General features: G+C 45.0%; 1 protein-coding gene across 1 annotated transcript in view; it reads right to left on the reverse strand.

Annotated features, from left to right (window-relative positions):
* The window catches only part of LOC139815785 (uncharacterized), a 79,571-nt gene extending 55,963 nt beyond the window's left edge, over positions 1–23,608 (reverse strand). The window contains exons 1-3 of the mRNA XM_071782950.1: positions 22,707–23,608; positions 13,990–14,442; positions 1,653–2,879 (exon numbers count right to left, since the gene is read on the reverse strand). Of these exons, the coding sequence (XP_071639051.1) occupies positions 1,653–2,879; positions 13,990–14,164 (1,402 nt within the window). The 5' untranslated portion in view covers positions 14,165–14,442; positions 22,707–23,608. The remainder of the gene's footprint in view (positions 1–1,652; positions 2,880–13,989; positions 14,443–22,706) is intronic.
* Between the last annotated feature and the right edge of the window lie 4,247 nt (positions 23,609–27,855).

Below are 27,855 nucleotides of genomic sequence, written 5' to 3' on the forward strand. Positions count from 1 at the left end.
CAGCGTATCCGGCATTTTTCAACCGTTTCTCGTTTCCCCCTTCTCCTTTCCTCCTTCCTCCTCAGCTTCATCCACTTCGACGACGACACGACATTACGGGCGCTACCGAGAGTACGCATAATTTCTCAAAAGTTCGTCGATCGCTCGAGAATTCTGTACACGCTCGTCGCGATCGTACTTTACGGATAATAATTGTGATCTGTATAATTGTCCGCGAATCTCCGCGACGAATGCGACCCAGTCGCGTGTGCTCGCGCTAAGAGAAAAAAAAATATATCTGCCGAGGGTACGCCACCGAAAAATGGTCTCCGTGGACTCTTTGAGAGGGAGCTTTGCCGTGACAAAAACAAAAATGCAGCGCTAGCCACACCACATCGAAAAAAGAACCTGTGCTTCTTCGCATATTTTGTCTTTGCGCATGTATGTGTGTCCGTGTGAATTGTGTACGATGTGTGTGTGTGTGAGTGTGAGGGGGAAAATCAGTATGCGTATTTATATAGATAGGGATATATAGATACATATATCGTGTGTCATCTCGTAAATCGGGTGTGGTGCTTCGCGCTCGCTCTCTCGAGTGGGTGCCACGCAAAAAACACATCAGTGAGGCAAAATACAAAAAATCACAATCAGTGCCTCCCTCTCTCTTTCGCTTTCTTTCTATTGTGACACAGCTCGTTCAAAAAAACGAGAGAAACGGGTGGAAAGAACGTGTTCTGAACGAACTTTAAGCGTAAGACGACCGCCACCGAAAGCTCACGGTTAAACTAAAAAAAAAGAAACAAAGACGAATAATAATAAAACAAAATTGATAAATATATCCCGTCTGTTTCTTCTCATACTCTTTTACGTATCCAGCCAATACTCGAAATGCTTTCGAAAAATATATCGAATGGATGTCGAGCGAAGAAGAATACAAGCGAGATAAAAATAATTTCTAAGAAAGTGAACAAAGAATATCTTTAAAGTTAAATGAAATTGAAAATTAACAAGTTTAACGTAAGAAAAAGTAATATTATAAAACCAGGAAGAAAAAAAAACGCATTGGCGTCGATTACGTTGAGCTTATATAAATTGCACAAAATATTGTATGTCAGATTCTTCGATAATGCAATATAGTATTAAAAAAGTGAGATAAAATAAAATGCGTACAAAGACCAACTGAAATTTTTATGTATTAACATTTTTAATTTCAACAATCGACGCCGGTGCAAAGAAGCGGAACTAAAGATGCCGAAGCAAATAATTACGCAAAGTAACTGATAAATAATTCAAGAAAAAAAATCCCAACATTTTATACGGGAAAAATGTGATTTATCAGTCATATCTCATTCAGAACGTGACTTAAAGCTTCAAGGTTTTTAAATTATGGAACAACTCAATACAGAATTAAAAAATTTAATTTTTTTAAGTAAAAAAAAAAAAAGATTTTACTTATCAAGCTTATTCCTAAGACTTCAGGGTTTAAAAGAACTTTTATTCAATCATCTAAGATTTTCTAGAACATTTTTCCCGTAAATGATAATGTAAGCAAAGAAAAGAACAAACCAAATACTCGAAATTGAAGACAAATTCCGAAATGAAAAGAAAGATAATCGAAAAAAGAGAAATGAAAGAAAAAACAGAAGGAACCGTGATAGGCGCGTGCCGCTTACCGGCGGACGTCCTCGACTTGTTCCTCGGCTTTTGCTGCTGCTGTTGCTGCGCGGAGGGCGAGCCCGGTGTGTTTCCGTGCGCGGCCGCGTGACCGACTAGGAGCTTCGAGTCGGCGCCGCCGGGTAGGCCGCCGGTTGCGTTACCGGCGCCGGCACCGCCGGCATGATGACCGAAAATACCGGCGACCGCGGCTGTACTGCCGTTGTGCGGATTGTGGGACGACGCGGTAGACGACGAGGTGGCGCCGTGATGATGATGATGGTGATGGTGGGTGGGATACTGCAGGTGCTGGTACATATTGTACGCGCTCGCGGCCGGATCGTACTGCGAGCCGGAAGTGGCATGGTGGCTGTTGGTCGCCGCCGCGACGGCGGCCGCGGCCGCGGCCGCGTAACTGTCTCTACAGGGCGAGGCCGCGCCGCCGCCATTGCCACTGCCGCCACCGCTGCCGCCGCCGCCACCACCACCGCCACCACCTCCGCCGCCGGCCGGCACCCCGTTGTTGCTCTGATACGCGTCCTGTTGCTGTTGTTGCTGCTGTTGCGTGGCACTCGCCTGTTGGCTGCCCGTCACATTGCCGGATTGGTTATTACCTTCTCGCTGCTTCACCTGGCCGGCGGACGAGCCGTTCGTGCCGGCGGGACCATTGCTGCCGTTGTTGGAACCGTTGTGTTGCTGATGCGGCGGCGAGGGCGCTCCATGATGGTGGCCGAGCATCACCGTCGGCTTGATGTCGCACGAGCTGGCGCCCGATGCGCCCAGCGTGTCCTGATGGTGCATGAACGCGCCCATTACCGCCGCGTGAGCGACCGCCGCTTGGTACTCGCTGGTGGTACCGCCGCCCAACCCGGAAAGAGGATTACCGCTATTATTATTATTGGCGCTCGTGGAGTTGTTATTGTTCGTGCTGGATGTCGTGCTGGCGGTTATGCTGTCGGGCGTAGCGTCCTTGGGCGGTGTCGGCGGGAAGGAGAAGAGATGGTGGCCGCCGCCACCGTGACTCGACAAACTTCCACTGGTGGGCGGCAGCGAGGATCCCAGAGGACTCTGCGGCTTCTCGTCGTTCACCGAGCCGCCCGTAGTTGCCGTCGTCGGGAATCCCCAAGGTGTCTTCGAAGTGTCCGCGCTGCTGCCGGACAGCCACGGGTGGAGAACCGAGCTGTGGAAGTGCGGCCGGCATACCTGGCTCACTGGACCGCTCGACACGCCGCTGCTCGACATCCTTGCTGAAAAGCAAAACGGAACATGGAACGTTAGACGGAATAGCGTTAATGCATACGCAAATGTGAATCAATTGTCTGTATCGATACGTTTGATATCTAATTAAATAAATAAATTCTCATCACGAATCATATCCTTACATCCCTGGCGAAATCGTTACACGTTACGATGCCGACAAACAGTATATTTCACAATGTGATCTTTTTGTTCTTAAAATAAAAGCAACGGAAGTATATAAAGCCCCTTGCACAATAGGCGATAGTCGCTGTCGCTATCGCCTATTGTGCAAGGGGCTTAAGCATCCTGCGTTTAAAGCATTGATCGCTCCAGCTATCAAAGCAAGTTTCATTGCCGCTGCGTGCTGCCATAAATATTTTTTAAGAACTCTGCCGTACGATGAAGAGCTCGAGCAGGTGTGTCTCGCGACTCGTTCGTGTACGAGAGTCGATCGCGCTTCGTTCGGGAATGGCTTTATCTGAAAATGGTAGCCCGCCACGTGGAGTACAGATGCCGTCGTAGCAACGACCGTCTTACCGTCGCGAGAAGGAAGAACCTGATTCGTGCGTGCTCGGAATGATCAGATTTTATGCCGATCGTAAAGGCTGTCTAATTGCGGCAGACGTCTTAATTAAGTGCGATGCCCACTCGTTCGACATGGGATATTATGGCCCTTCTTCCCTTTGTCCTTATATAGGCGAACGGACGTGTATCACTCTTCGATCGAGTTTGAAGCCACTCGCGAATCGCTTTATACACGATAAAGCGCTGAACCTGCGCGCGCGGATTACCCACGCATAATTAATTCTTCATTAGCAATCTTAATTTCGTTATACGACACCAGGAGCGTGTCATCCGCCGGCGCGCGGCGTGATGCCACGCCGACGTCGCCGACGAGAGATCGCGCGTTACGTGTGCCCATCGGCTAGACGACTCGCGCTCGTCCGTTTTATCGTGCTTATCGACAAGAAAGCGCGCTATGTAAATGTCGGACCGAGAAATGGCGCTGTTCGCCTGACGCTAATTGCGCTCCGAGTCCGAATTAGACCGCGTGTCGCATGTGGAAGTCGCGCGAGAGCGTAATGATTTGCGATATCGCAGGTAACTTTTTTTTTATTCCCGATAATGGCTGGCTTTGCTTTAGACTCGCATTTTCCGTTTCTCGACACGCGGATCGTTGAAGTATGTAAAATCACATCGGAGCGCGTCTAAAACGTGCTTTAGATAAAAACTAATTTTTTCGTTTAAAATTGAAGTATTGTTAATGAATGACTCTCGTGCGCTGATATAAATACAATGCACAATGCTGTAAAAACAGTTATATCTCTTTAATGCGAAAGTAATTAACAGTCAAAAAAGCTGGCGTGGCGTGGTTACGATGTCTAAAATTAGAGTTATATTTGTGGGACAAAAATGAATGGGCAATTACGGCCATCCTGCGACGATACGGTCACCTCTGTCATTAACGACGGTACCGAGAGCTCATAACGCATCAAATTAATTAGCCTCGGTTATTATCTTACGACAACAACGACTACGACGACGACGACGACGACGACTAATTAACCGATCCCCATCTTTCGCCGTCAGCCAGGAAAGTGCAGCGTTCTTAATATCCGTGCAAATTTGCGGATGCACATTGTTGCCAGCGAATACCAGAACGTGCATGCGACGCATGCAAACCTGCTTACTTGGCCCAAGTGGCCGATCGATATATCGAGTGGTTCTTGCTAACAACGCCCGCTCCACCATCTTCACGACATACGCTGATAACAAGATGATGTTTTGCCAAACCGCGCTTCGTCTTGTCTCCCTCCCCGGGCCTTTTGACCGTCTCTCGAATCATGGACATTAATTTCGCGTCCGCGTTACGAGAATCTCGCACTTCGCGCAAACGTCGCGGGGAAAAAGTTTCCAAAATTCGCACTTCTTCTTCCACAAATGTACTCGCAACGTGCGCGAATATAAATTCCATGATTTTTAATACAATTGCAAATTTGTTATTTCAAACGTGGAGACAAATCTGACGAGATATAAGCGAAACGCTCGTTGGCGTGTATCGCGCGGTTGCAAATGGCGGCGGCCAATCTGCGAAAAGACGCTGTCTAAATTTAGAGAAGCGCGAAACACAATATTACGAATACAGCGAGCGGCGAGATGAGCAGCTGCGGCTCTGTAATTAATCGGAGCCAACGATGGCCTGTCTGTAATTGGATCCGCTGCATCGCGGCGCAGCCGCAATGAAAAGTAAACAAGCTCTACGTGTAGCTATACGCTTTCGAATCCTCGACTATTTCATTACACCTTGATATTCATCCCGCTATATAACGTTATGCAATACCCATTCGTTATTTTTTATAACGACAAGACGCGCCCCAATGCGATATCTATTTCCTCCAATTATTCGAGACACCCGGCATTATTACAGGTTGCAATAGCAATTAGACAAAATATACACTGACGGAATGACCGAATGTCGAAGTCAGTCGTTTCGTGTCAGAATCAGTCTTATCGCAACGACGAGCAAGATCGGAGTCGAAGATAAAGACGGTAGCGGCGAGAAATGCGCAGACAGAGAAGAACACTTCGCACTCTCAACGCAATAAAAACTTCCATGCTGAGCGATATTTATCGCTCTTTCCAATCCCCCTCCTCCTCCTCCTTCTCGACCCTCGTCGTCGCGACTCCGTTTTTACGGGGATTTCACGGGGCTTTTTGCCGGCTGGCTCTCCCCCGCGATACAAAGCGACTCTTCCGTTTCCTTTCCGTTATATACCTTCGCCCGTGTCGTCTTTGTCCCGCCCTGACTCGCTGACATAACTCTCGCGCGGTTATCTCGACAATATTTATGTCACTCTCTCGCAATTCTATCTGCGACCGCCAATCGGTCGTGGAACGCGTCCGCGCAATATGGCTGTCGGACGAGCGGTCAGCTGTTCGAATGTCTGTCTCTTCACCTCGCGCATTCCCGACATTCTGGCGAATTTCGAAGGGCCCGCGCTTCAGCTCCAAGAACCAACGCTCAAGGACAATAAACGTGATCGCATCATTATCGTTGTTAAACGTCCGACTGATTGTCTAATAAAGTTATTGAGAGCAATAACATTTGGTATCGTTTAAGTATCTCCAAGATACAAGCGCGGAAAAGGAACGTAGCCACGTTAAAAGATCACCAACTCAAAGCAACGCATGTTATAAATCACGCTTGCTATAAGCGGCAGCGATGCATTTTCGACGAATATGATTTGCTCGCTCCACGAGAGCCGGATCATCCAGAATAACGTTTCCATTCACTCTTGTGGCTCCGCTTTTATGAACCCACCCAGCCGCCAGTTTTCGCACGCGCAATAATCGCTCTCCATAAATCGCCCTACGATGATCACGCTGTTCAGCGCAAGATCGAAAACTTGGCAGCGTGTGGCAATAACGTTGTCTTGCCGGAATAGAAGGAAAAAGGAGGGCGCGGACGAGTCGTATTATTATTGCGCTACATATCTGGAAGTTTTTCGAGTGTTCCAAGGTGCTTCGTTGGGGAACGGCCCCCCCTCCCCCGTTCAATATTCCGCCGCTCTCTTTCTCAATCGCGAATTCGTCTTTGCACTGTTAAGGCAGGATTGCCCGTCGATCGAGTCAAAAAATGCCAGATCCGAAAAGAGGCTCACGGATGCCCACGTACACCGAATACAGCTTGCCGTATATTAATGATGACATTATGCTAACGATATCGATTTTCTCGGCAATCTATCCTATTCTCATACATCAAATTTCAGCTCACAATTAAGTCAATCGGCAGGCTGAAGGGAATGGGAAATCACAAATCACTTTCGAGGTTTCGGGACAGGTAAATCCGCTTAGAAAACACATTTTCTCTGCTCTGCTCCGCCGTTAGCCGCATCGTTAAATTCCAGATATCGCTTCGCTCCTCGCGATATTATCCGATCGGCTGATTCCTAGATAATAACCGGAGGATTTTGCACGGTATCACGCCGTTCGGCGCATCATGAATATTCATGAAAAATCCATGGATATGGTCACTGTTATATCGCGCGAACGAGATCGACACGACTGCAGATAACGTACTCGGTTCTTTGACTATATATAATACACGTTTGTATTTTTTTCCCCTCGCTAATACAGGACGTCGCAACGTGCATCCGCTCGTCGTAAAATTGCCGGCGATATTTGTAAACTTTTTTGTCCACAAAAAAAAAGAACGGGTCGCGCCACGGGCCACGCAAATTTGTGTATAATCCCATCGCTCGGATTTAATAAGGTCGCTCCGAGCGATCGGGCTGATCATTTCGGCTTTGGGCTCCGTCTCTCTTACTTCAGCGTATTTTAAATTCGCTCGTCACGGGGCAAGCGATACGCGCGATAACGTCAGAGGCGGTCCACGCCTAAGAAGCGCGATCAAGATCGGTTCGATTAATCGCTTACTCGATCGCCCGCAGTCGAGCGCGCCGAGATGATTCAGGAGCGCCCGCGTCCGCACCCACGCGTTCGGCGAGTAAGTATGCACGGCCGCGATCTCGTGTTACTTCGCCGAGCGAATAGACGACATTCCGAATAAATTAATATGATAATCGATAGCGTCGCCGCGCCAAAGCGCCGGAGCTAGCGACAAACCGGAAATAAATCATGGCGCACCTGAGGAACAATGTCGAGCGCGTTAGTTTTTTTTCCTTTTCGTTTTTTCTCCTTCCCCCCCACTTTTCTGCGCCATGAAAAACCGCCGCACGGAAACTGGCGGCTATTACGTAACCAATACGCAATTCAATCGCACCGATTTACATTTATATTACTCCGGTCGCGGACAAAGATCAAAGCGGCGCGGCGGAGTGAAAGCCGCGAAAGGCATTTTCCGACGAGTGAAACAAATTCAGCGGGAAAAACAACGCGACGACACACGTTTTTTGGAGTCTCGAATGTACTCTACTAATCGATTTTTTTCTTTTTCCTTTCTTTGCCTTTGTTTGATTTATGAAATTCAGTTTGATTTATATCTTATGACGTCTATTAAGATGAAAGATATCATTAATAATATAGTAATATAAAAGCGGAAACATTTACTCTGCGCGAAGCGTAATAACGTTGTCGGAAATATAAAATATGCAACTGTTTGCTTGTTAATGTATTTGATATCTTTTACTCCATTGTCGAATATAGGATCCGATGTGAGCAAATCGGTCATTGAATTTCTCGTCGACTTATTTTTGGTTCTACTTCATTTCGCCTATATATTTTTACTAGCTATTTCGTATACACTTATCTCTCCAGTAGCTATTTTTATCCACACATAACAGCAAAATATCGCAGTATCATGATTATTTCCCAAACAAAGTAAATAGGCGCGGTAGATAAAGTAACGTAGTCCGCTTATCATTATTGTCCCCTGCTGCATTTCTTTCCATCGGCTTTAGCGAAATATATTCCGAGCTGAGGGGAGTATTTCCATAAAAAAAAAAACCTGCCCGCGAAGCTTCTACTAACCAGATAACGAATAATTTGCAAATGCGCGCGCGGTCGCGTTCGCTACACGCCGGCGCAGAACCACGTCCTCGCAAATACCTATATTTATTTCGCGAATGGACACTGCGCGAGATCTCTGTTTCGCCCGTACGTATCATACACAAAAGCGAGTACTCCAAATAATTAACCACGCCCGAAAGAGCGTGCGCGCGGACACTCACACTTCGCTTTTGTGCGCGAGACACGGGACAAAGCGAGAGCGAGAGGAGACAGAGAGGAAAAGGCGATCTCAAAGAGTCAAAAGGATTCAAAGCGCCGGCAGGTTCTTCTGAAAGGACGACTCGCCCGTATCGTATCAGGAAGCGCGCTTTATTTCCCGGCCATTTGCCTTCGACGTCCGTCCCGTCCCAGACCCGCCGTCGGGTTCAAAAGAGACGCGGGAGATCGAGATGCAGCGAGCTTCAGGCGCGACCAGGGTCGTTACCGCGTTGATCTGATTAATGAAGAAATATCCCGGAGTGATCCCGCTGAAAATTACCGGGCGTATCTCGAGCGTTTCTAGGCGAGGAAGGGAATTTCCGAGCGAACACCTGCTTCATTACCATGAAATAGTAATTAATTATTTACTTAGAGAATTATACGACTTATTTTCGCAACGCGCGGATCTGTAAACTGTGAAGCGGCAGTTCATTAACATCCTACGAAAAGGATTCTTTCCGGAAAATATATTTTATAGTGGACGATTTGCGTCGAGATGTTTGCACCATCATGACTTCCTTAAAGCATCGATAGAATAACGTAGTGCTTTAATTTATTATCATTAAGTAAGAAAATAAATAAATAACAAACATGAAACGGGGTGAAAATAAGCATCGACGAATCCGAATCAGATCATAAATTTTTTAAATACGTGAAACTGCTCGACGAGCAAAGCTCCAATTAGTGTCGTTGAATAAGAAATGATATGCTTAAAATATCACCTCGGTTGAAAAACATCCGCCGCCGACCGCGCGTAAACGCATTATTTTTGCGCGGCAGTCTCGTTAACCGTGAGTGCGCGCGCGCGCACACGCTCGGTGTGCGATAAGCATTGTTATCGCGAGCGTCGACAAGGACGAGGAGCCGCTCCGCTGAATTCCATTTTCCGTCGAAAGAGAGAGATCCTCCGATGGAAACTCGCTCTCGCGCGTCATTATTCTCGCGGTTAGCGAGGGGCCCAATTATCGCCCGCAACAACGACGGCGAGACGCACACGCAATCTCCGCGCGGAATAACTAGTTAACGATTCTCGCGCGAATGACTTTCGTTAGGAGATCCATGGCGCGCGGGGAGGGCCGGCGCAGTTTGCCGCCGAGGGCCAGTTAAGCCCCGGAATGCCCCGAAAGTATCCCACGGGTTAAGGAGCCGCCCCGTTGCTGCGGGAGCTCTCGCGCGCGCGTCTTATAATATAATCCCGGTACGTGCACGAAATTCCCGTGGAAAATAACGTCTCATTTCATGTCAGGCGCCCCTCTCCCCTCCCAGCAGCTTTCGCGTAATAACATGCAATTTCACCCCTATCCACCCGTCCGATCAAGCCTTTCCCTCTCTCTCTCTTTCTTTCCCTCTCGATCGCAAAAAGGCGATCGGGGTAAGTGTACTCAGGCGAAAAATATACGGCTTAAGAGAATGTAAGTAGAAATTCATTCCACGAAATTGAATTCCCTTTTCACGAAGAGTTCCATGTCGAAGTCAAAGATCGACCGCCGGTAGTCGCGAGTGCAACTCTTTGCTATTTTTATGGAACAGATACGATTTTTCCGAATACCGTTTCTCGCTTATTATCTACGGCATTACGGTCCGGAGAAGGAATTTTGTTTAAACACCGGCGAGATTTAATCGCGGCGTTGGTAGAATCGGTTCTAAAATCTACCCTAAATTCCCGAAGCGCGGAGGCAACGAAGGCGGACGATATACCTCCTCGTCCGGGTTGCGGAGCTACCGCAGAGAGCGGAGGAATCACACTATGTCTGTGTCGGAGGTGAGAGGAAACTACGGAGGGAACGAAACGCGGCGACGAGGAGGAAGATTGATCGCGGTGAAGCTGCATCTGCTACGATGAACTAGACAGAGAGAAAGAGAGAGAGAGATAAAGAGAGAGAGAGAGAGACCGAGCGGGGAAGAGAGGAAGAAAGAGATAGCGATAGAGAAACGACGGGAGAGAGCGACGGAGAGGCCCTTCGGGAGAAGCTCCGCCTTCAGCTGGCGTGTGCATTTGCGCAAGATGGCGCCGGTCGGTCGGTGTGTGCCGCGGTTGCACACATTTTGCACACCGGAGCAACGCGCGCGAACGACGCCGCCGCGCCGTCGGCCGGCCGCGTTTCGCCGTGCCGCTCTCCGGCCCGGCGATGAACAACACCGGATCCTCTTCTCCTTCGTCGTCGTCATCGTCATCGTCGACGACGACGACGACGAGGGTATACGGGATCGCGCACGGCGGAGAAGGGAGAGGAGCATGGCGAGGAAGGGACAAGATCTAACTTATAAAAGAGATGGAGAGAGTGAGAGATAGAGAGAGAAAAGAGAGCCTCCCGCGTGGCCCCGCAATTACGTATGCACCTCTCTCAGACCCCGCGGGCTTCGCGGTTGGCTGCGCTTCCTTCCTGTCTGTGCCGCAACCACTGTGTATTATGCATCCCGCTCTCCGTGCGCGTCCGCCTATCTTGTTTATTTATTTTTTTTTCCTTCTTTAGCATCACTTCTCGTTGTCCCATCTCTTCCTCCCTCTCCTACCCGCTCTCTTCTCCATCTCTCTGTCTCTCTCGCTGAATGTGGCTCCGTCGGAGGGATATATCTCGGCTTCGGCGTCAAGTGTGCGTGAAAGCGTCTCGCGAATATAGTGTGATTTAATTTAGTTTTGTTGGAGTTCCTAAGTTAAAGAATTCTGACTACGCAGTTCTACTGCATGCATTCTATATAGTTTTACTTGCAGATACTGTCGGTAGTTTTATTAATGAAAAGGCAGACTCACAGTTTTCATACACTTATAAGTTAAACCACCACTTTCGGATTAACTTGTCGTAACGTCGCCATGGTAATTAAGATCATAAGTACTTCGAAAGATGGATGTTCATTAGCTGTCGACATTTTTCCGCCCTACTCATCAGCTGCTGTCAAAACTCGGGACGCGCTCGAGCGAGGCTCGGGGATTTTCCGACGCGGTCGTATCTCGAGCGATGAAAATCAAAGGCAACCGACCGTCCGCCGAGTGAAACGGCGGATTTCTGTCGGCGGAAGAAGAAATTGCCGACGCACGGATGTGCCCCGGCAAGAGCGGCCCAGAAGTCGCAAGAAGTTCCGCGCTTTTTCCGCGTCGTCTCGACGTACAATCGGACAGCAGATTTGATTCTGATTAGGGGCGCCGTTTTTTGGGGGCCACGAGCTAACAGAGAGTCGAGTATGATCCATGCACGTCGGCACGAATCAGGGATATCGCCTTCCAGGGCCTCAAGATCTGGCCCGGCCCTATCGTGTTTCTTCCTCGGTCCCTCACGCACTTTTTGGCCTTTTGCCTTCCCTCTCGTTTCTCTCATCTCGTCCGTCATTTGTCCTCCGTCTTGTCCCTCTCCTGACGTTCTCTCTTTTTCCTTCCTTCCTCTTGTTTTGGATTTTCCTCGGCGCGTCGAAGAGACTCGAAATGAAACGCTAGTCTCGTCCTTCTTCGTCTTCTTTTCTTTTTTTTCTCCTTTGTCTTCTTCTTCTCTTCTCATTCTTATGTCCTCTATCTTACACCTAATATTTCTCTACCTACGCTATGCTTTTTCATGCTTGGCTAACGGCGAGGAACCGAAGGAGCTATCGAGATTACGTACATCTAAAGCTAGAGTGTACACACCATCGGCCTAGCGCGCCTCTCCTCAAAACGATTCTCTTTTTCTCTTTGCGTGAGGCCGTGAAATCTTTTCTCGCGTGGAATTTCTTAAAAGCATTGAGTTAAAAACAGAGAGGAGCAATTTGTTCATTATTGACTAAATTATATACGAATTTAAGAAATAGAAAATTTCGCATTCGCTTTACGCATTAGCAGCATATTCAAGATAAAACTGACAATATGTAATTTAAATCATATGTGCTAAACCAAAGAACAAAAATTAAAACTGATTATTGCTAATTAAAATAATTGGTCATTTTCAGGAGAAGGCGTTACTAACTTTCATTTTATTCCCGATAATTTCTGTCACTACAGTTCATTAAACAATTATTACATAAAATAAATACCAAATAAAATTGTTGCAAAAAAACATGTTTCTTAATTTCTAAAGTTGCTAATATAATCTCTATCGAGATCGCGTTCGCAGTTCCCTCTCACTGTACCTCATCTATTTCTTTTTCCATATTTAATTATATTTTTTACCTTCTCCCTTGTACATAACTGTCAAATGTTGTTGCTTTATCCCCCAGTTACGTTATCTCCCAGGAAGACTTCCTTTTTACGAACAACTAATCACACGTTTCCTGCGTTTACGCTTCTCCTTTATTTTACGCCGGTAGCACGCTAATCGTACTTGCTTTTTGCCGCGCGCGTTTCTGCCTCTCGCTTAGAGAAGTCTTGTCACTCACGCCGGAGAAGTGGGCAAGGGTGGCGCTGTTCGAAATGGAAAGTCATTTGCCTGGCGAGAATCAAGAGGACGTACCTACAGGCCACGAGCGAACGGAGTTAAGTGTACGCGACACGTGAAAAAAAGACGTGGCACGTGGGTACACAACACGCACTCGCGTGTGCTCGAAAGTGCACATTCAAGAGCATCTCGAGGGGGGGGTTTGCCTTGTCGCCTGTATTCGGGGGCTCGAGATGGATTAGCGCTGCGCTAAGAAACTGTCCCAATGGCATGTTACGGTTGTCACTCTCCCGGGCCTCCCAGTGGTACAATGTCACATGCCTATCAGCCGCGGTAGAAATTTAATTATCGAGGCAGGTATCTAGTCGGAGCGAGGAGGGGGGAGAGGGAGAGGCGAAATGGCGATGCATCAGGGGAGACATTCGATGGCGCTGATAGCCTCGGAGACGCCTCGTTAATTAAATATAGAAATTCTAATTAATGAGTAGTGCCCGCAGAGAGGTGACTGTTCAACGGTCGTTGACCTAACGGCAACGTGAAACACGCGAGAACCAGCCAGCAGCATGCAGGGTGTGCTTTCATCATATAGATTCGCTAAAGGGTTCGCTTCAACTAAGTCTAGTGTATTCGATTAATACTTAACATTCGAAGGAGCAAAGACGCCGCAAGTTTTCGCGACAAGCTATATTGCTAAAGAGAGCTTCTGCCGTGCACGCATCACTGAGGCGGATTTCAATCGATAACGCTACAAAGTGGCTCGAAGATTATACGTATTATCTTCTTAATAGCGCAGCACGGTATCCGCCGCTAAAAAAAAGGTAAGACCCTTTCTCGAGGGTCTCCTCTCGCTTCTTTTAATTTCGACCACGCTAAGTCTTCAAAGGAAATGTCGGCGAGAGCAGTCGGTCGTTGAACCGCGACGACAGCTTCTCGGGGAGGAAAAACAGAGAGAAAAACGGGAAGATTAAAAAAAAGCAAGAGGAAAGAGAAAGAGAGAGATAAGAAGATGTAAGCGATTAAAGAAAAGAGAGAGAACGGCATGTGTACTTACTGTGGGCGTAGTGTGCCGCAGCTGCGGGGTGATGCGCCGTCGGTCCGGCATGAGGGTAGTAACCCCTGTAATCGTTGCCGACCACTCCAGCCACGCCGGCGCCCCCCGAAGGCGGCTCCAACGACCTAGGCGTCTCGTACCACGTCCTAGCGCTTGACTCGCTGCTCATGTCCATCGTGTCCAACGAGATCTCGGTGCGTCGCGATCGCTTGTCGAAAAACGAGCAGGTGAAGTAACGGCGGGAGGAGGAGTCGTGAGAAGAGGGAGGAGAGAGAGGGACGGAGAAGCGGAATGTAGAGAGAGAGAGAACGGGCGGCAGGTCGGAGAAGAAGATTAGGAGTACTGCCAAAAACGCCTCTCTTCCTTTTCCGTCGTCCTCGCGACGCCCAGTGGGATCATAGGTAATCTTGGTCTGATTTGCTGAGCGAAAGAAACCTCTTCCTGGCCTCCGTCCTGCGAAACACATCGAACGACATGGGTTAGTTCAGTTGCTTGTTCATCTCAATTGATTTATTTTTTGTTTCGCGTTAATTGTTCTATTGTGCGAAAAAAAAATGTCTCAGTCAGATGATCAGTGAACTCCGAAAGATATATCTAAGAAGTCTAAACATACGGAATTATTTTGGGTACCCTTTAGGAGTAAATTATAATAATCAAAAGCGCGTTTGATATCGATTTAAAATATACAGTTACTACAACACCAAGTATTATCCATAAGATGCACGAGATATATGCAAATGTGGAACAAAGTTAATTGGAGTGCTTAGTCAAACGCGATCCACGCGATCCGCGCCGCACGGTGGGAAAATTCTAACTTTATTAGCAATAAATAATTCCGCGATTTGTACGACCACGTTAAGTGGCCTAGACACGTGCGCGCGCGGCGCATTAATTAATTATATCATTCGCAGTAGCAGGTGATACGCGCGGCAGCCAGACTTGACTTAATAAGACACTGTCAAATCCGCGAAAATTATTACTATATTAATTAATCGATCAATAGCCCCCGATTTCACCGCGAGAGGATAACGTTCCGGCGATATCTCTCTGGACACGTCATTTCAATAAAGCCGTCGCTCGGCTCGGCCCGACTTTCTCGGATTCTGGGCGCGATCGTGTTAACCGCGATACACGAATGTAGGTACGGGATAATGAACAACTTTGTAACGTGCACGACGACAAGCTACGCCCGTCCGTTCGCGCCGCACCGGTTTACGTGGCGTCCTTACCGGCTTTCCGATATCGCCCTTGTCGCGTAAAAGGAAGAACGCGGCGTGTCATGAGCAGGGCGGACACGCACGCAATAAATTAATACCGAAACACGAGACGCTTCAATGATTCTTTCATCGCGTACAAGCTGCATAATGCGCCGCCTGTTTTGAGACGTCTCTCTCTCCTTCTTTCTCCCTTTTTCTCTCTTTTTCTACCGCGAACCGGACGCGAAAACGGGAAAGACGCGAGATGATTCGCAAGCGATCGAAACGAAGCGCCATTCTTGCTTCGTCGAGCTGACTCGGTAACTGATGGCAACATTGGCAACTGGAGGTAGAAAAAAAGATCACTGTATCCAACGACGTTTTTATTTCACTGTAAATTCACTTTTGCTCGATATTCACGATACCTGGACATAGATACCTGAACAGATCAAGAGCTTTTCACGACGTATATGTGAGCAAACAAATATCTTGAGCAACCTCTTATTACTTTGATTTAAGCCGAGATTTAAGCAGAATGCAAATATTTTTATAGATATCAAAACTGATGTATAGATTTTCAGACTTATTTCTGGGTTTTCTGATTACTTTTCCGATTTTCAGATTTCAGATTTATTTGTGGGCGTTACATGCTCGCGCCTTTCCGATCAAACCGCTAGATTCTTGCTTACGTAAGAAAGGAGTTTTAATGGAAATCCTTCCGTTCGATATCGCGGATTCGATAAAAGCGGAGGAAATGCACGAAAAAAAAAACCAACTTACCCCGATCGTTGAATTAGCGTAACGGGTTGAATTTCGATAATCGATCAGCGTGATCTACGGTAATTAGGTCCTGATCAGCGCTTTAGTGCGAACAAACTGAGTATCAACGATTGACGATCAAATACTCGAAATGATTTATCAATCAGCTTATGGGCGATCAAGGTCATCGATGACGCAACCGGGACAGGTAAGTTTAATCGCCCAATCCAGATAGAGGAGCGGGAGAGGAAAAGGGACGGCGAGAGAGAAGAACGGTGGCCCGGGTGGCCCCCGCGTGGAGAGGCGGAAAGCAGCGACGGGATTCTTATCGGGACACGTTTTCGGAAATATTAGATAACTATCTCTCCGGTAGATCGTGAAGTTCCCGCGTGAAGTGAATTTTTATTGTCGCGAGGAACTAAAAACGCCGCGTGCGCGTTCGCGGCTCTACGGCGGAAAAAAAATATCCTTCTCGCGAAACCGGTTACGCCGGTCAACAGGTTTCATTTTCAGTCGAAGCCGCAAAATAGTGAATCTTTCGACGTGCAAAAAGAACGACGCGATGGTGACGGCGATGGCGGTGGTGGCGACGGTGGTGGTTGTTTCGACAAATTCGGACGTTACATTTCTTTTCTCTTTTTCTTTTTGCTGCGCGCTAAAAATCACTCTTGCCCGGAGCAAATAAAACACTCGAAAAACAATGCGCGATAAGATACACACGAAATATCGATAAGATTGATACCGCCCGGAATGTGACACGCATATCCGATTAATTTTGATTGTCGAGCTATCGAGATTTTTCGTTTATTGTTAATGTAAGTATTACATGATATACGACGTACATATATTTCTGCAAATATATTTCATACGTTAAATACTATTATCAGCTATGCTAATAATGTAACAATGTTACAACGTGTAACACACAAACGTTAAGGCAACCCTATATTCCTAATTGGTCTAGATACTTCTTATGAATATATTCAATTATCATTTAACATCGCGAGTAATATGCCAATCGAGCAACTCATTAATTAGGCGTACCGAAAAGTATGACGTTCTAAATTGTCGCCCAATTTAGGCGGTTATCGCCAAAAACGTCGGAAAGATAATCGCGGACTCGATCGATCATAGATATAACTAAATTTGAACAGATCAATCAAACCGTATCGCTCGACACGATCGCAAGACGAACGAGCGATTACTTTTCAGAGATATCTCACGATCGGAATAATATTTTTTTGGCAATATAAATCACGCGAGCCTGCGCGTACTTTATTTTTATCGCGGCCATATTACAGCGGTCGTTTAAATCATTAGCATGCTTGAATATTTACCACTGGAAATATATATGGGTATTCTCACAGTTTCAAATGATTACTAATACGCGAAACTCGTTCTTAAACAAAACAAAAAAAACCAACTTACTAACAAGGAAACTCGTTTCTTTTTGCTGATTTCTTATTTCCTGCTTCTTTTTTCCCTTCTGCTATTCTAATAGATTCTTGACAGTTCGTCTTTTTCAATCGTAATTACTATATACTGAAAATTAGAACGTGAAGGAAATTGTCTAATCTAATAAGAGGGGCGCTCGATTCTAGATAATCAGAACTCTTGACCGATATGCACTTTCGATCACTCGTACAGATCGTGAGTTGGGTTTTTCATCGATTTGACAATCACGATAAAAACCCCGGGCTAGATAACCAAGACGAAAATATCGTAGACTTTAACCGCGAGCGAGAGATTACGACACTCGACGTACGTGAAAACGAAGGACAGGCTGAAAAAAATACTCGGACTTTTCGAGTGAACCACGACGACAAGACGATAAGCGGTTACTTCCTAGATCGGCGTCGTTATATATATATATCGTAAATATTACATACGGCGACCGTGAAGAGAACAGGTTCGAGCAAATTAGAGCACGTCCGTTGAACCGCCGAAGAAATAATTATAGCTGATAAGCGTATACTATTCATGTACATTTGCTCATTGCGATAAAGATGATCTCATCGATCGTAATAGTACATCGACATTAACGAGTTTTCGAATAGACTTCCCTCGCGATATCGCGATTTATTGTACACGTCTCAATTGTAACGCTAATAATTAAAACGCGCGAGAAATTAACCTTCCCTCCGTCGCGATTAATCTAAAATCTCTAAAATCGTGCGTTTTTCCATCTGGCTATCTGGCTATCTGATGATACGCCGTAAATCACATCTGATATTTTTCGCGTAACTAACAGAAACGAGAGAAGCAGGCGTTTTAGGAATTTCGCTCGTGATTAGCGCCAAGATTTGATTTTGTGTTTCCGACAAACTAATTTTACTTTCATTAAACCCCGACTGCGCCGATCTAGTGGATCTTATCTACTCTGAGTTACATCACTGTGTCCACTCTCGACGAAACTCCATCGGCGTGAACTCCTCAATCACGTATCACATCGCTAATCTTATCGAAATTCGTTAATCTCCTCAAAAGTGTCCGCGTAACGTCGTGACAGCGTTGGTTATATCGAAAATACACACTATCGAGCGCGACACACACACACACACGCACACACAACATGCGACGTCGAAATTAACGGAGATTTCGAAGACTGGAAAAGAATTGGAACCGACGATAGCAACGACACGATTTCACCTATATCACAATGTGAATAGAGTAGAATAACAATAGAATCCGTCGATTTTGTCAGCACGTTTCAACGTTTTCGGAATAGAGCGACCAATCTGGCCTTGCGGCTTCAAGATCAAGAAGCAAAATGCTTTTTTTTTATAACACATTATATCTTATTCCTTTTGCTTCCAAGATGCATGCAGAACAGCACTGGTTCCAGTTTCAAATTATTGAACAATTTCAGCGTAAAAAAAGGATGACGGTTCTCAACTAAACCCGCTCGAAAATTTCACAAAATCACACTATTCGCTCACACATTTAATCTTGCTGCATCAAGTGTCGCCGTGTCTCAAGATCTTATTGTCATGTTTGGAACACGTGTGACATATGGACCGATCGGACTCATCACGAACTCACGAAGCGTGGTTTGCAATAACCTGATATTTAACCCCAAAATGGATACTGTTTCGCTCGCGTGCCCGTCGAAACGCGTCGGGAGTCGGGAGGTGAAGAATGGAATCATCAGCTCGTAACACGCGCTGTCACGGCCATGGAAATAAGAGGAGAGACGCGTCGCTTTGGCAAGCGCAAAACTTCGAAAAGCGGATCTCGGATCGCTCGGATCGGCCCGCGGCCGCGCCGCGCCGGTCTGTCCAACACGCTCGGCCGACGGATCGGGAACGAAACAATAGAGAACGCGGGGGAGACTCTAACCGCTGAGAGATATAGTAACACGATACTCGCCTTGATCCGAAAAGAAAAGGGAAAAAAACTTGAATTTTGAAGCTCGAAGGGACATTGGCATTCGTGTACGGGATAACCGTGTAGCGCTCGAGGCAAAAGTTAAATTTGAAGAATGTTTTCTTGGGCGAAAGGGTTTGCGACGCGCAGGCAACAAAAATTTCGAGGACAATTTCACGATAATTTCGAGATGTAGGTAGGAAGAACAGACGTCGACCTTGTGTATACTTCTTCGCTTCTCAGAAATAATGAAACGATCACAAATATCTTCAATAGGATGCGCAAAAGATGAGCGAGCGATGACGATTGAGTGCGCGACGTGCGGGAGTCTTCCTATGAACATTCCTTCGTGGTAAAATTAGGAAAGATATATCAAGTGTTTGTCGAGGTGTGTATGTGTTTTATGACAGGTGAGGTGGGATTCAAATAAATTGGAAGTATAAATACGTTAATGTATCGCAACTTCTCTTATGCTACTTGTATTTAGATAAATATCCAAGACAGAACGTAAAGGGTTAATATTACCGTCGCTGCTACCAAAGGCTTAATATTATCGCCTCCGCATTTTTCTATCATCGAGTTAACAGTAGCCAAATTATACTAGCCAAACTTCACGTCTCTCTATTTCTCTTATACCGTCGGTATGTCTATTACATTTGCAATCTCCAATTATGCCTTACGATTCGCCGTTTAATGTTTTCCCCTCTTCCGATGTCTCTTATACGTCCTTTTCCGCAGAAAAGATATGTTTTTACGAGATAGTAGAAAAAAAGAAAAGCGAATTTCATTCATGTGAAAATGCAAACGATATTAGAGACAACGTGTAATCGCTGTCATATATTATATAAGCACTAAATGTCTTATGAAAGATACAAGTTATTTAGTTAGAAATTTGACAATAATTTCGACGAGAGTAAATATAATTCTGTGTTTTATATCACCCATCACGTTCACAAAAAATATTTGTATATATCTATAATAAAATCTAAAGTATAATAAAAACTATATCAGTTTTGAGCATCTATTTTTAATGATAAAAAACGATTTATCCATACGTCATAATATTTAATTTTGGAACGTTACCAGCGATAATTAAATTACTTAAAACCAGGAATTACACAAAAGGGAAATACTCGTGGAAATACTGCAGAGATTAAGTAAGTTCTTATGATGCTAATATCGATAAAGAATCAATTGTATAGCGAATTCTCGCAATGCTATAAACATTATTAGCACCAGTGCTATAATATTAATTGCAGTCGGAGTTTTTCTCACGAAAGAATTCCTATAACGGCAGAAATAGAAAAGTAGCGCGTTTCTTCCAGTTATATACCTAACAAAGTTTTGGATTAACATCAGCGAAGTACCCCGGGGTATCATTTGCTAAAAGCAGAAAACTGTATTTTTCTTATTCGTATGATGAAACTGTACGCTATTTCGGCACAAATCGAGAAAGAAAGAAAGAAAATTAGAAAATTATTTGTTTTAAATAAAAAATATCACATCAGTTCGTATTACACTCATAAATGCTTTACTATTAATTGTTATTCGCTCGTTCGTTATTCGATATCAAATTATTTAAACTATAAGCATAAATTTGCAATAACTCAACACTATTGTAAATGCATAAAACATGTTTTACGTATCCAGAGATTGTAAAATATTCGTGTTCAATGGCAAGCAATAAATATTTTGAAGGAAAAAAATCACCGATAGGGAATCCTCGATTTTATCTGGTGTAATTTTAAACCCAGCAACTGCAATCATCAGTCTCACCTCAACCATAATGTGAACTGTAGGCACGTTGGGATTTTACATGTTTCAATAATTACTTAAGTCATTAAAAATTGCCGAAAAAATTTTTTTGTTTTCTTTCGAGTCTTTTATAAACGATGATGGTCGGCTGGAGAAACAAGAGTGCTGAAAGTAATTCCCTATTGTCGTTGAGAAAATAAGAGACGTAACAAGATCGAGAAACCACAAATGGAACCCTACTGCGTTTTAGGTTTACCTACAACCATTAGGCCATTTCAACGAGAAACTATAAATGACGCTTACATTCTCAAACCCCTGAAGAAAATCACCGGAGGACATTAATTTGACATTTTGACGAGCGTAAAGTTGTGTTACGACAGGGTGTCGAAAAAGGGTCCACGAAAAGCAGGTCACACGCGTTTGTATTATTCTAGTTTATTGACCGGTCTACCTGCATCTTCGAAATTCATCTGAATATCCAGTTTTCGCTTCAACTCTCGATACAGTTTCGCTCAGCTTGGTTCATCTTGTTTTCGCAAGGCAAGGAATTGTATATAATTATCCGAAAAAGATGTAGTTGTTTGTTGTTGGTTGAAGACACGTCAAGACTCGAGCAATAATAGGTGGTAAACAAATTATTTTAAGAATTCTGTGATTATCCGAAAAAGACGTTGCAGATGGAAGACATAGACTCGCGAGCAATAATAGGTGGTAAACAAATCAATTCAATCGCATTTCCAGAAAGATTGACATCGCAGGAGATGCTAAACCAGTCGGATTGTTCGACCGCTTAAACATTTCCTATAATAACTTTGCATGATGAACTTTGCAGATGAACTTTGCTAGACGGACGAGATGAATTTTCAACATGCCGACTTCACGTTTCTCTAATTATTTTTATTATAAGTAACCCTCTATTTTTATTATAGTGATTTTGAAATGTATCTTGAATCATCTCTTTGAAACTCTTGAAACTCTTGAAACCTACTCTTGATTTGACTATTCCTGCAATATCGAGATCACACAATAAGCCGCGTTGTTTACTGTGCCTAAAAAAAATCTGTCCCGAAATGAATAGCACGCAACGTGACGGTCAGCGTTCGCATTGAAAATAACCTCGATGACGAATAGTATATAAAAGAACAATGATTTATAATTATTAATAATACTGGATATAGAATCGCGACGCTTTATCCGCATATAGACGAGGTGAGCTCGATTTTATCCCGCCAACCTAATTATGCATGAATATTTAAAGCATTTAGAAGCGAAAGTACGATACGTAACGCGAATTGATTTCCTTTTCATGGCACATCATCCGATTGAGATAAAATTTTACACTGCTCGCAATTTAACATTTGCAAATTTCAAAACAAGTTAAACACGTTTACTATTCGCGCGCTGCGGTAAGTCTTAACTTACGTATTATTGTGACGAACGCGGCTTGCGCCAAAGATTGGAAAAGCGACTCGGCAGGGTGGATTCGGATAAAGGCCCAAGCCAGCAAGTAATCGCGAGATGCCTATTTGCGCGGCGCTGCTGGGCTATGCTGTTGCCGCGGTGCGGTGCCCCCCCGTCGCGAAACAATCAACGCGGATAATCAAGCAACTATATACGATCGTCGACGCTGTCTGCTCTTACCTTATCTCCCGGCGGCAATCCCCGGACGAGATAACAGGACGACTAGTTTTGTTGTAGGTTCCGCGGATGATAGACGCGGCGGGGGAGGGGATATCGTTATCACTAAGTTAGCACCAACACACTGCACCGTACATCACACACACAGCACATTGTAGCGTTCGTGGAGTTCTGCTCGTCGGGCGGATGAGCGAGTGAGTGAAGTGGGTGGGTGGAGGGAGAGGGGGCAGGCGTACAAGCAGATTGATCGGATGATCGATCGACCTTCCGTCTGCTTTTCCTCTCTTTCCGTTTCTCCGTCTGCCCGCGGACGTCTCTCGGGAGAACGAAGATCCCGATATACGAGGAGCCCGACGACCGTTCCCGTCACGTTGCGAGGTAGAACTTTGGCGCGCGAACTGTCGTCGCACTCTGCCTTCTTCCGTCACAAAATTCGCCCCTAGTCCATCCTCTTTCCCTCGTCTTCTCGTCGCGGTTCGTCTTATCGAGCAGATAAGGTGCGGCTGTAGAGTCTCTCGCAGGTTTCCTCTCCTTTTTTTTTCCCCCAAAAAACGCACGCACGCGCGCGCGAACTCAACTCGATGCGACTGTCGTGGCACCCGGCGCGAAACTAAGCGCATGAAAACACTGCGCCGCACGAGCCCCCACGTTCCCGCGCGCTCGGCAACGTTCGTCAGCGTTCGGCGCCGTTCGGTCAGTCTTAGCGCCGCCCCCCCAGCCGGAGCCCAACCTACCGGAGGGGCGTAACTGCCCTCTCCCTCCCACTGCTCCGACGGAGAAGTGCACTCTGTTGTTCACCCGTATGCACTTATGCCCATGGCCGTACCTACCGCTCCTCCAGCGACGATGTTATTGCCGCCGCTGTCAACGCCGTTGACAAGAATATGCGAGAGAAACGATGGAAGAGGACAAGTGCCTCGCGCTTTCATAAAATTAGTAGCGTGGTATAACGGTAATAATGGATACGGAGTCCGTACCTCAAGAATGAGAGGATGAGGTAGATGGAGACGCGGTATGCCCGACACGATCGATGATATATTATTGAAATTTTTAGGCTGTGTCGTCGTGGGACGGATTTCTATTGGTCAGCTGAATATTCATGAGAGAAGGCGGTGCCCGCTTAGCTTAGGCGTAATTTCTTTCGAGCATCGAGCCCACTTCGGTCATTTATCTTGTCCGTACCGGTTTACGAAGGAGCAAATCGGGTCTACGGCGTCAGTATTTCTTGAGAATGCCTTCGGTCGAGAAAAAAATGCACAGACGAGTCGTACAACTTATCCTGACTATATTGAAGTCAATTCATAAATGAGAAATGTACACGCACACACATGCAGATAAGTGATTCGCTCGCCTTTTAACGGAAATAATTTACGAGTCGGGAAATAGCTGGTCCTACCTAGCAACAGTATATCGGAGCGAAGAGTGTTCGGAATGCGATTCGGAACGTTCACAGCGGGACGCCCGCGCCCGCGCGCGAGTGGAAAATTCAATGTTCCCAGGCGGATTTAATGCAGTCCTCACCGATTGGCAGATACCGCGGCTCAACAGTGCCAAATCGTTCCATCAGGACGCACATGCACGATACATTTCTATAGTCTACTTTGAATATATTGCAGCGAGCTGCAGCGCGAGTGATGCTATTTACGTTGGCAATTTATCAACGCGCCGGCCAATCGAAAATCTAACGTATCATCGTAGTGCAATGATGAATGAAATTATCGCGGATAATTTTTTTAATCTTCCTCCGCAATGAGAACTTTTTGAATTGGTTGACCAGTTGATACAAAATCAAATTCCATAGAGTGGCTTAATATAAATATCTTTAAATTACAATTTAAATTTCGTGTTTATTATTCGAGATCTTATTGTCTTTAAATATTCTTATTAAGTAAAAATTAAAAATAAATTAATCCATAAATAAAAAAGCAGAGAGAAGAAAGTTAACTCGAATATAAAAAAAAAAATAATTCATTCTGGAGATGCCTTGATCAGTTGGGACCAAACTCAGCTTGTTTACGCACTTTTCGACGGAAAGGGAATCGGGCCGATCGCGTAAAACGCGGTTATCTAGATCGCAGCACGAGCCGGCGGGATGCTGAATAATTCCGTCGGATCGGCGCGCGAGGTGGCTGGGAATCCCGGTGTGGTTCCCGTGATGAAAGAGAGACGCGCGCCTTCTCCACGCGATCGACCGGATCCGAATTTAGATCGGATCGAGGAAAACGAGAGCCCGAACGGCGCGAGCCACGTGCCCCACGTGCGAAGATTACCGGCTAGATACATACACATTCGCGTATATATACGCACAATACACGCACGAAACGTATACACACATGCATATGCCGCGCGTGTGTACATTGCATATACACGACACGTAACTCGCGCGCGCGAAAGAGCGAGCGGGCCCCGTCGATCTTGATGCCGGCGGCCTATCTAGATGAGATACCGCGATTAAGATACACACGCCCTCCGAAATCCGAAGTCTGAAATCCGAGCAAGATGCGACGACGACCACGATGACGACGACGACGACGACAACGACAATCTACCGTGTTACAGGTTGCCCCAGGTCGTGCGATCCGATAGCGCGGCCGAGACTTTCTGGCCTGCGCCCGCTGTTCTCGCATCGCTTCTACGCTAATTGTAGCCGGATACCGGCAATCTTCTTGTTTACATCGCATGCTCGACGTTAGGTGTGTTTTGTGCGGCTTCAAGCTTTTCCGCGATGATATGTTACAGATACATAATCGTTTTGATACACGATACGTGTTCGAAAATTCGGAGTTGTTTTTGTGACCCCTGCTATTAAATTCTAAATTATGAAGATTAATAAAATGGCGTCATTTGTATTTATATTGCATATACACAGTAAAAAATTTAATGTCCCAGAAAGTCCACTCTAAATTTTGTGTTAAAATAACACAATGCATGAGTTATTTTAACACAAAATTTAGAGTGGACTTTCTGGGACATTAAATTTTTTACAGTGTAAATATTAATTTCTTATATCTTATAAGGAATGTAATAGCAGACTTCATAGAACAAGATTTAATAAAAAATTTATGCATTTCTTAAAATAAAAATTGGATAAATTATGTAATTGTGACGAAGACACACACAATTATTAGTTATTATTATTACAACTGAATCACGTAACAGTCAAAATAAAATTCCTATATAAGATAACAAAAAAATTAATATTAGACAAATTTAAAAATTTAAAATAAATTTAAATCCTTCGAATCCTAATCTCTTGAACAAAAACAAGTCGTACCCGGTTCGGAAAATGCGTTTTAATCGACAAAGTACTCTTGGCACATATACTTAACTTTTCGCAAGAATGCAATGTCGTGAGGCAAGAGTCATGTAGATTCTTCGCGATTGCTAACCAGTGAATCTAATCAATCTACCATCGAGGAGACTGTTGCATAATCGACACTTGAAAGCGTCTTCGCGCGTTTTCTTCTTCTGTTTCTGTCAAATTAAAAATCCTAGCTGAAGATCACGCGATAGTGTCCGTCTGGACGACGTTCGTCCAAAAGAACAAGGGAGAGAGAGAGACAGGCACGTTCGATTAAGCGGAAGTGAAATATTGCAATCAACATTTTCTGATGGCAGATAAAAGCGCGCGCGCGAGCGAGCTGTATACGAAACGCTTGCAATTTTTCGCGAGGATTCCTCCGCTACGCGATCGGGACTTGGCGTTTCCTCCGTGTATGTACGCACGTACGTATGTACGAGTATGCGCACGATGATACAGCGGAGAGGGGGGGGAGGAGGGAAGAGAGAGCACATCAGCGTCGGCAACGGGGTAGGAGAAGCTACGGTGTGGGGTGGCAGCGTTGCCGGGTTGCCGGGTGGCTGGAGTACCCGGCGGTGTGTACAACCGAACAATCTGTAGAAGCTTGTCCAGGACGAGAGAAGTCCGTAGATCAGCCAATCAGATAGGCATACCCCCTCTCGTCCATTGTCACAAAATGGCGGCCCTAAATCAGCTTGACTCCGCCTATTGCGCTCCCCACCTGGAGCGCCTCTAGCGGCGCGTCATGAAAAACTCCGCCTATCGATTCATTTTTACCGCTCTTGTTTCTCCGTCTCTCTCTTTCTCTCTCCTTCCGCGCACTCCGTCGACTCGCGTTCCTTCCCGAGTTCCGCGCGCTCCTCTTTTTCTATCTCCCGCCGCCGTTGCCCTCTCGCTCCCTCACCTTGCCACCTCTCTTTTAACAACCGATCTCTGTTCCATCGCGCGCTATACGCAGAGCTACCGTGTCCATTCGCGTGTCTCCTCGTTACCGATCTCGTTCACTTCTTCTTTGACATCGCTGTTTTTCCTACCTCTTTCCCTTCCCCCCCTTGTCCCGTGAATTGCCGGCTTATTGCGTTTCATCTTCGGTAATGTTCCAAACAAAGAATAATTTGATAATTATATAAAAAGTAATAGCTTGATCCATAATAATCCTTTCCTATCTACTTTAACTTGCTTGTTAAGGAACTTAAGAGTAGAATAACATAAATATTCTACATATATAATAATAACGTAAAAAATTATAAATGCTATACACGGTTTATCGGAAAATAGAATAAGATTTCGCTAGAAAGATTGATAGATTGGAAAAATGTTGATTATTAATATATTAACATATATTTTTTTATGATAGATACACAGATGAATCGTATTGTATATGGCGTATTTTAAAATAACTATACAAATATCACCCATAAACATGTCCACATGAACAATAACGCTTACCCCAAATCTAAGAAATTAAAATTATGTACACATATATAATCTTTTAATAAAATGACCAACTGGAAATATATCTGCAATTTCCGTATTCTCCGGCATATAATAAAGAGCTTTAAAACACGCTTTGTTATGTTTGAAGAACGCGACATAATGGATAATGAACAGAATAGAAAGATCAATTTATAAATAATGATTGGTGCGAGTGAATTTCGAGATATAATTAACGATAATGAGAATAAAGTTATGAAATTTCAAATTTTTTTTCAAATTAAAAAAACCATTTAGTCACATATTAATTTATATATTTGTTTCTATCTGAGCGTAATAATTAACTTACATTTAAACAAAAATAGAAATAATGATATCATAAAAATAAAAAATTAATCACTTTTCTTTTGGGGCATA

This window comes from Temnothorax longispinosus, chromosome 7 (genome assembly GCF_030848805.1).
Source record: "Temnothorax longispinosus isolate EJ_2023e chromosome 7, Tlon_JGU_v1, whole genome shotgun sequence".
Lineage (NCBI taxonomy): Eukaryota > Metazoa > Arthropoda > Insecta > Hymenoptera > Formicidae > Temnothorax > Temnothorax longispinosus.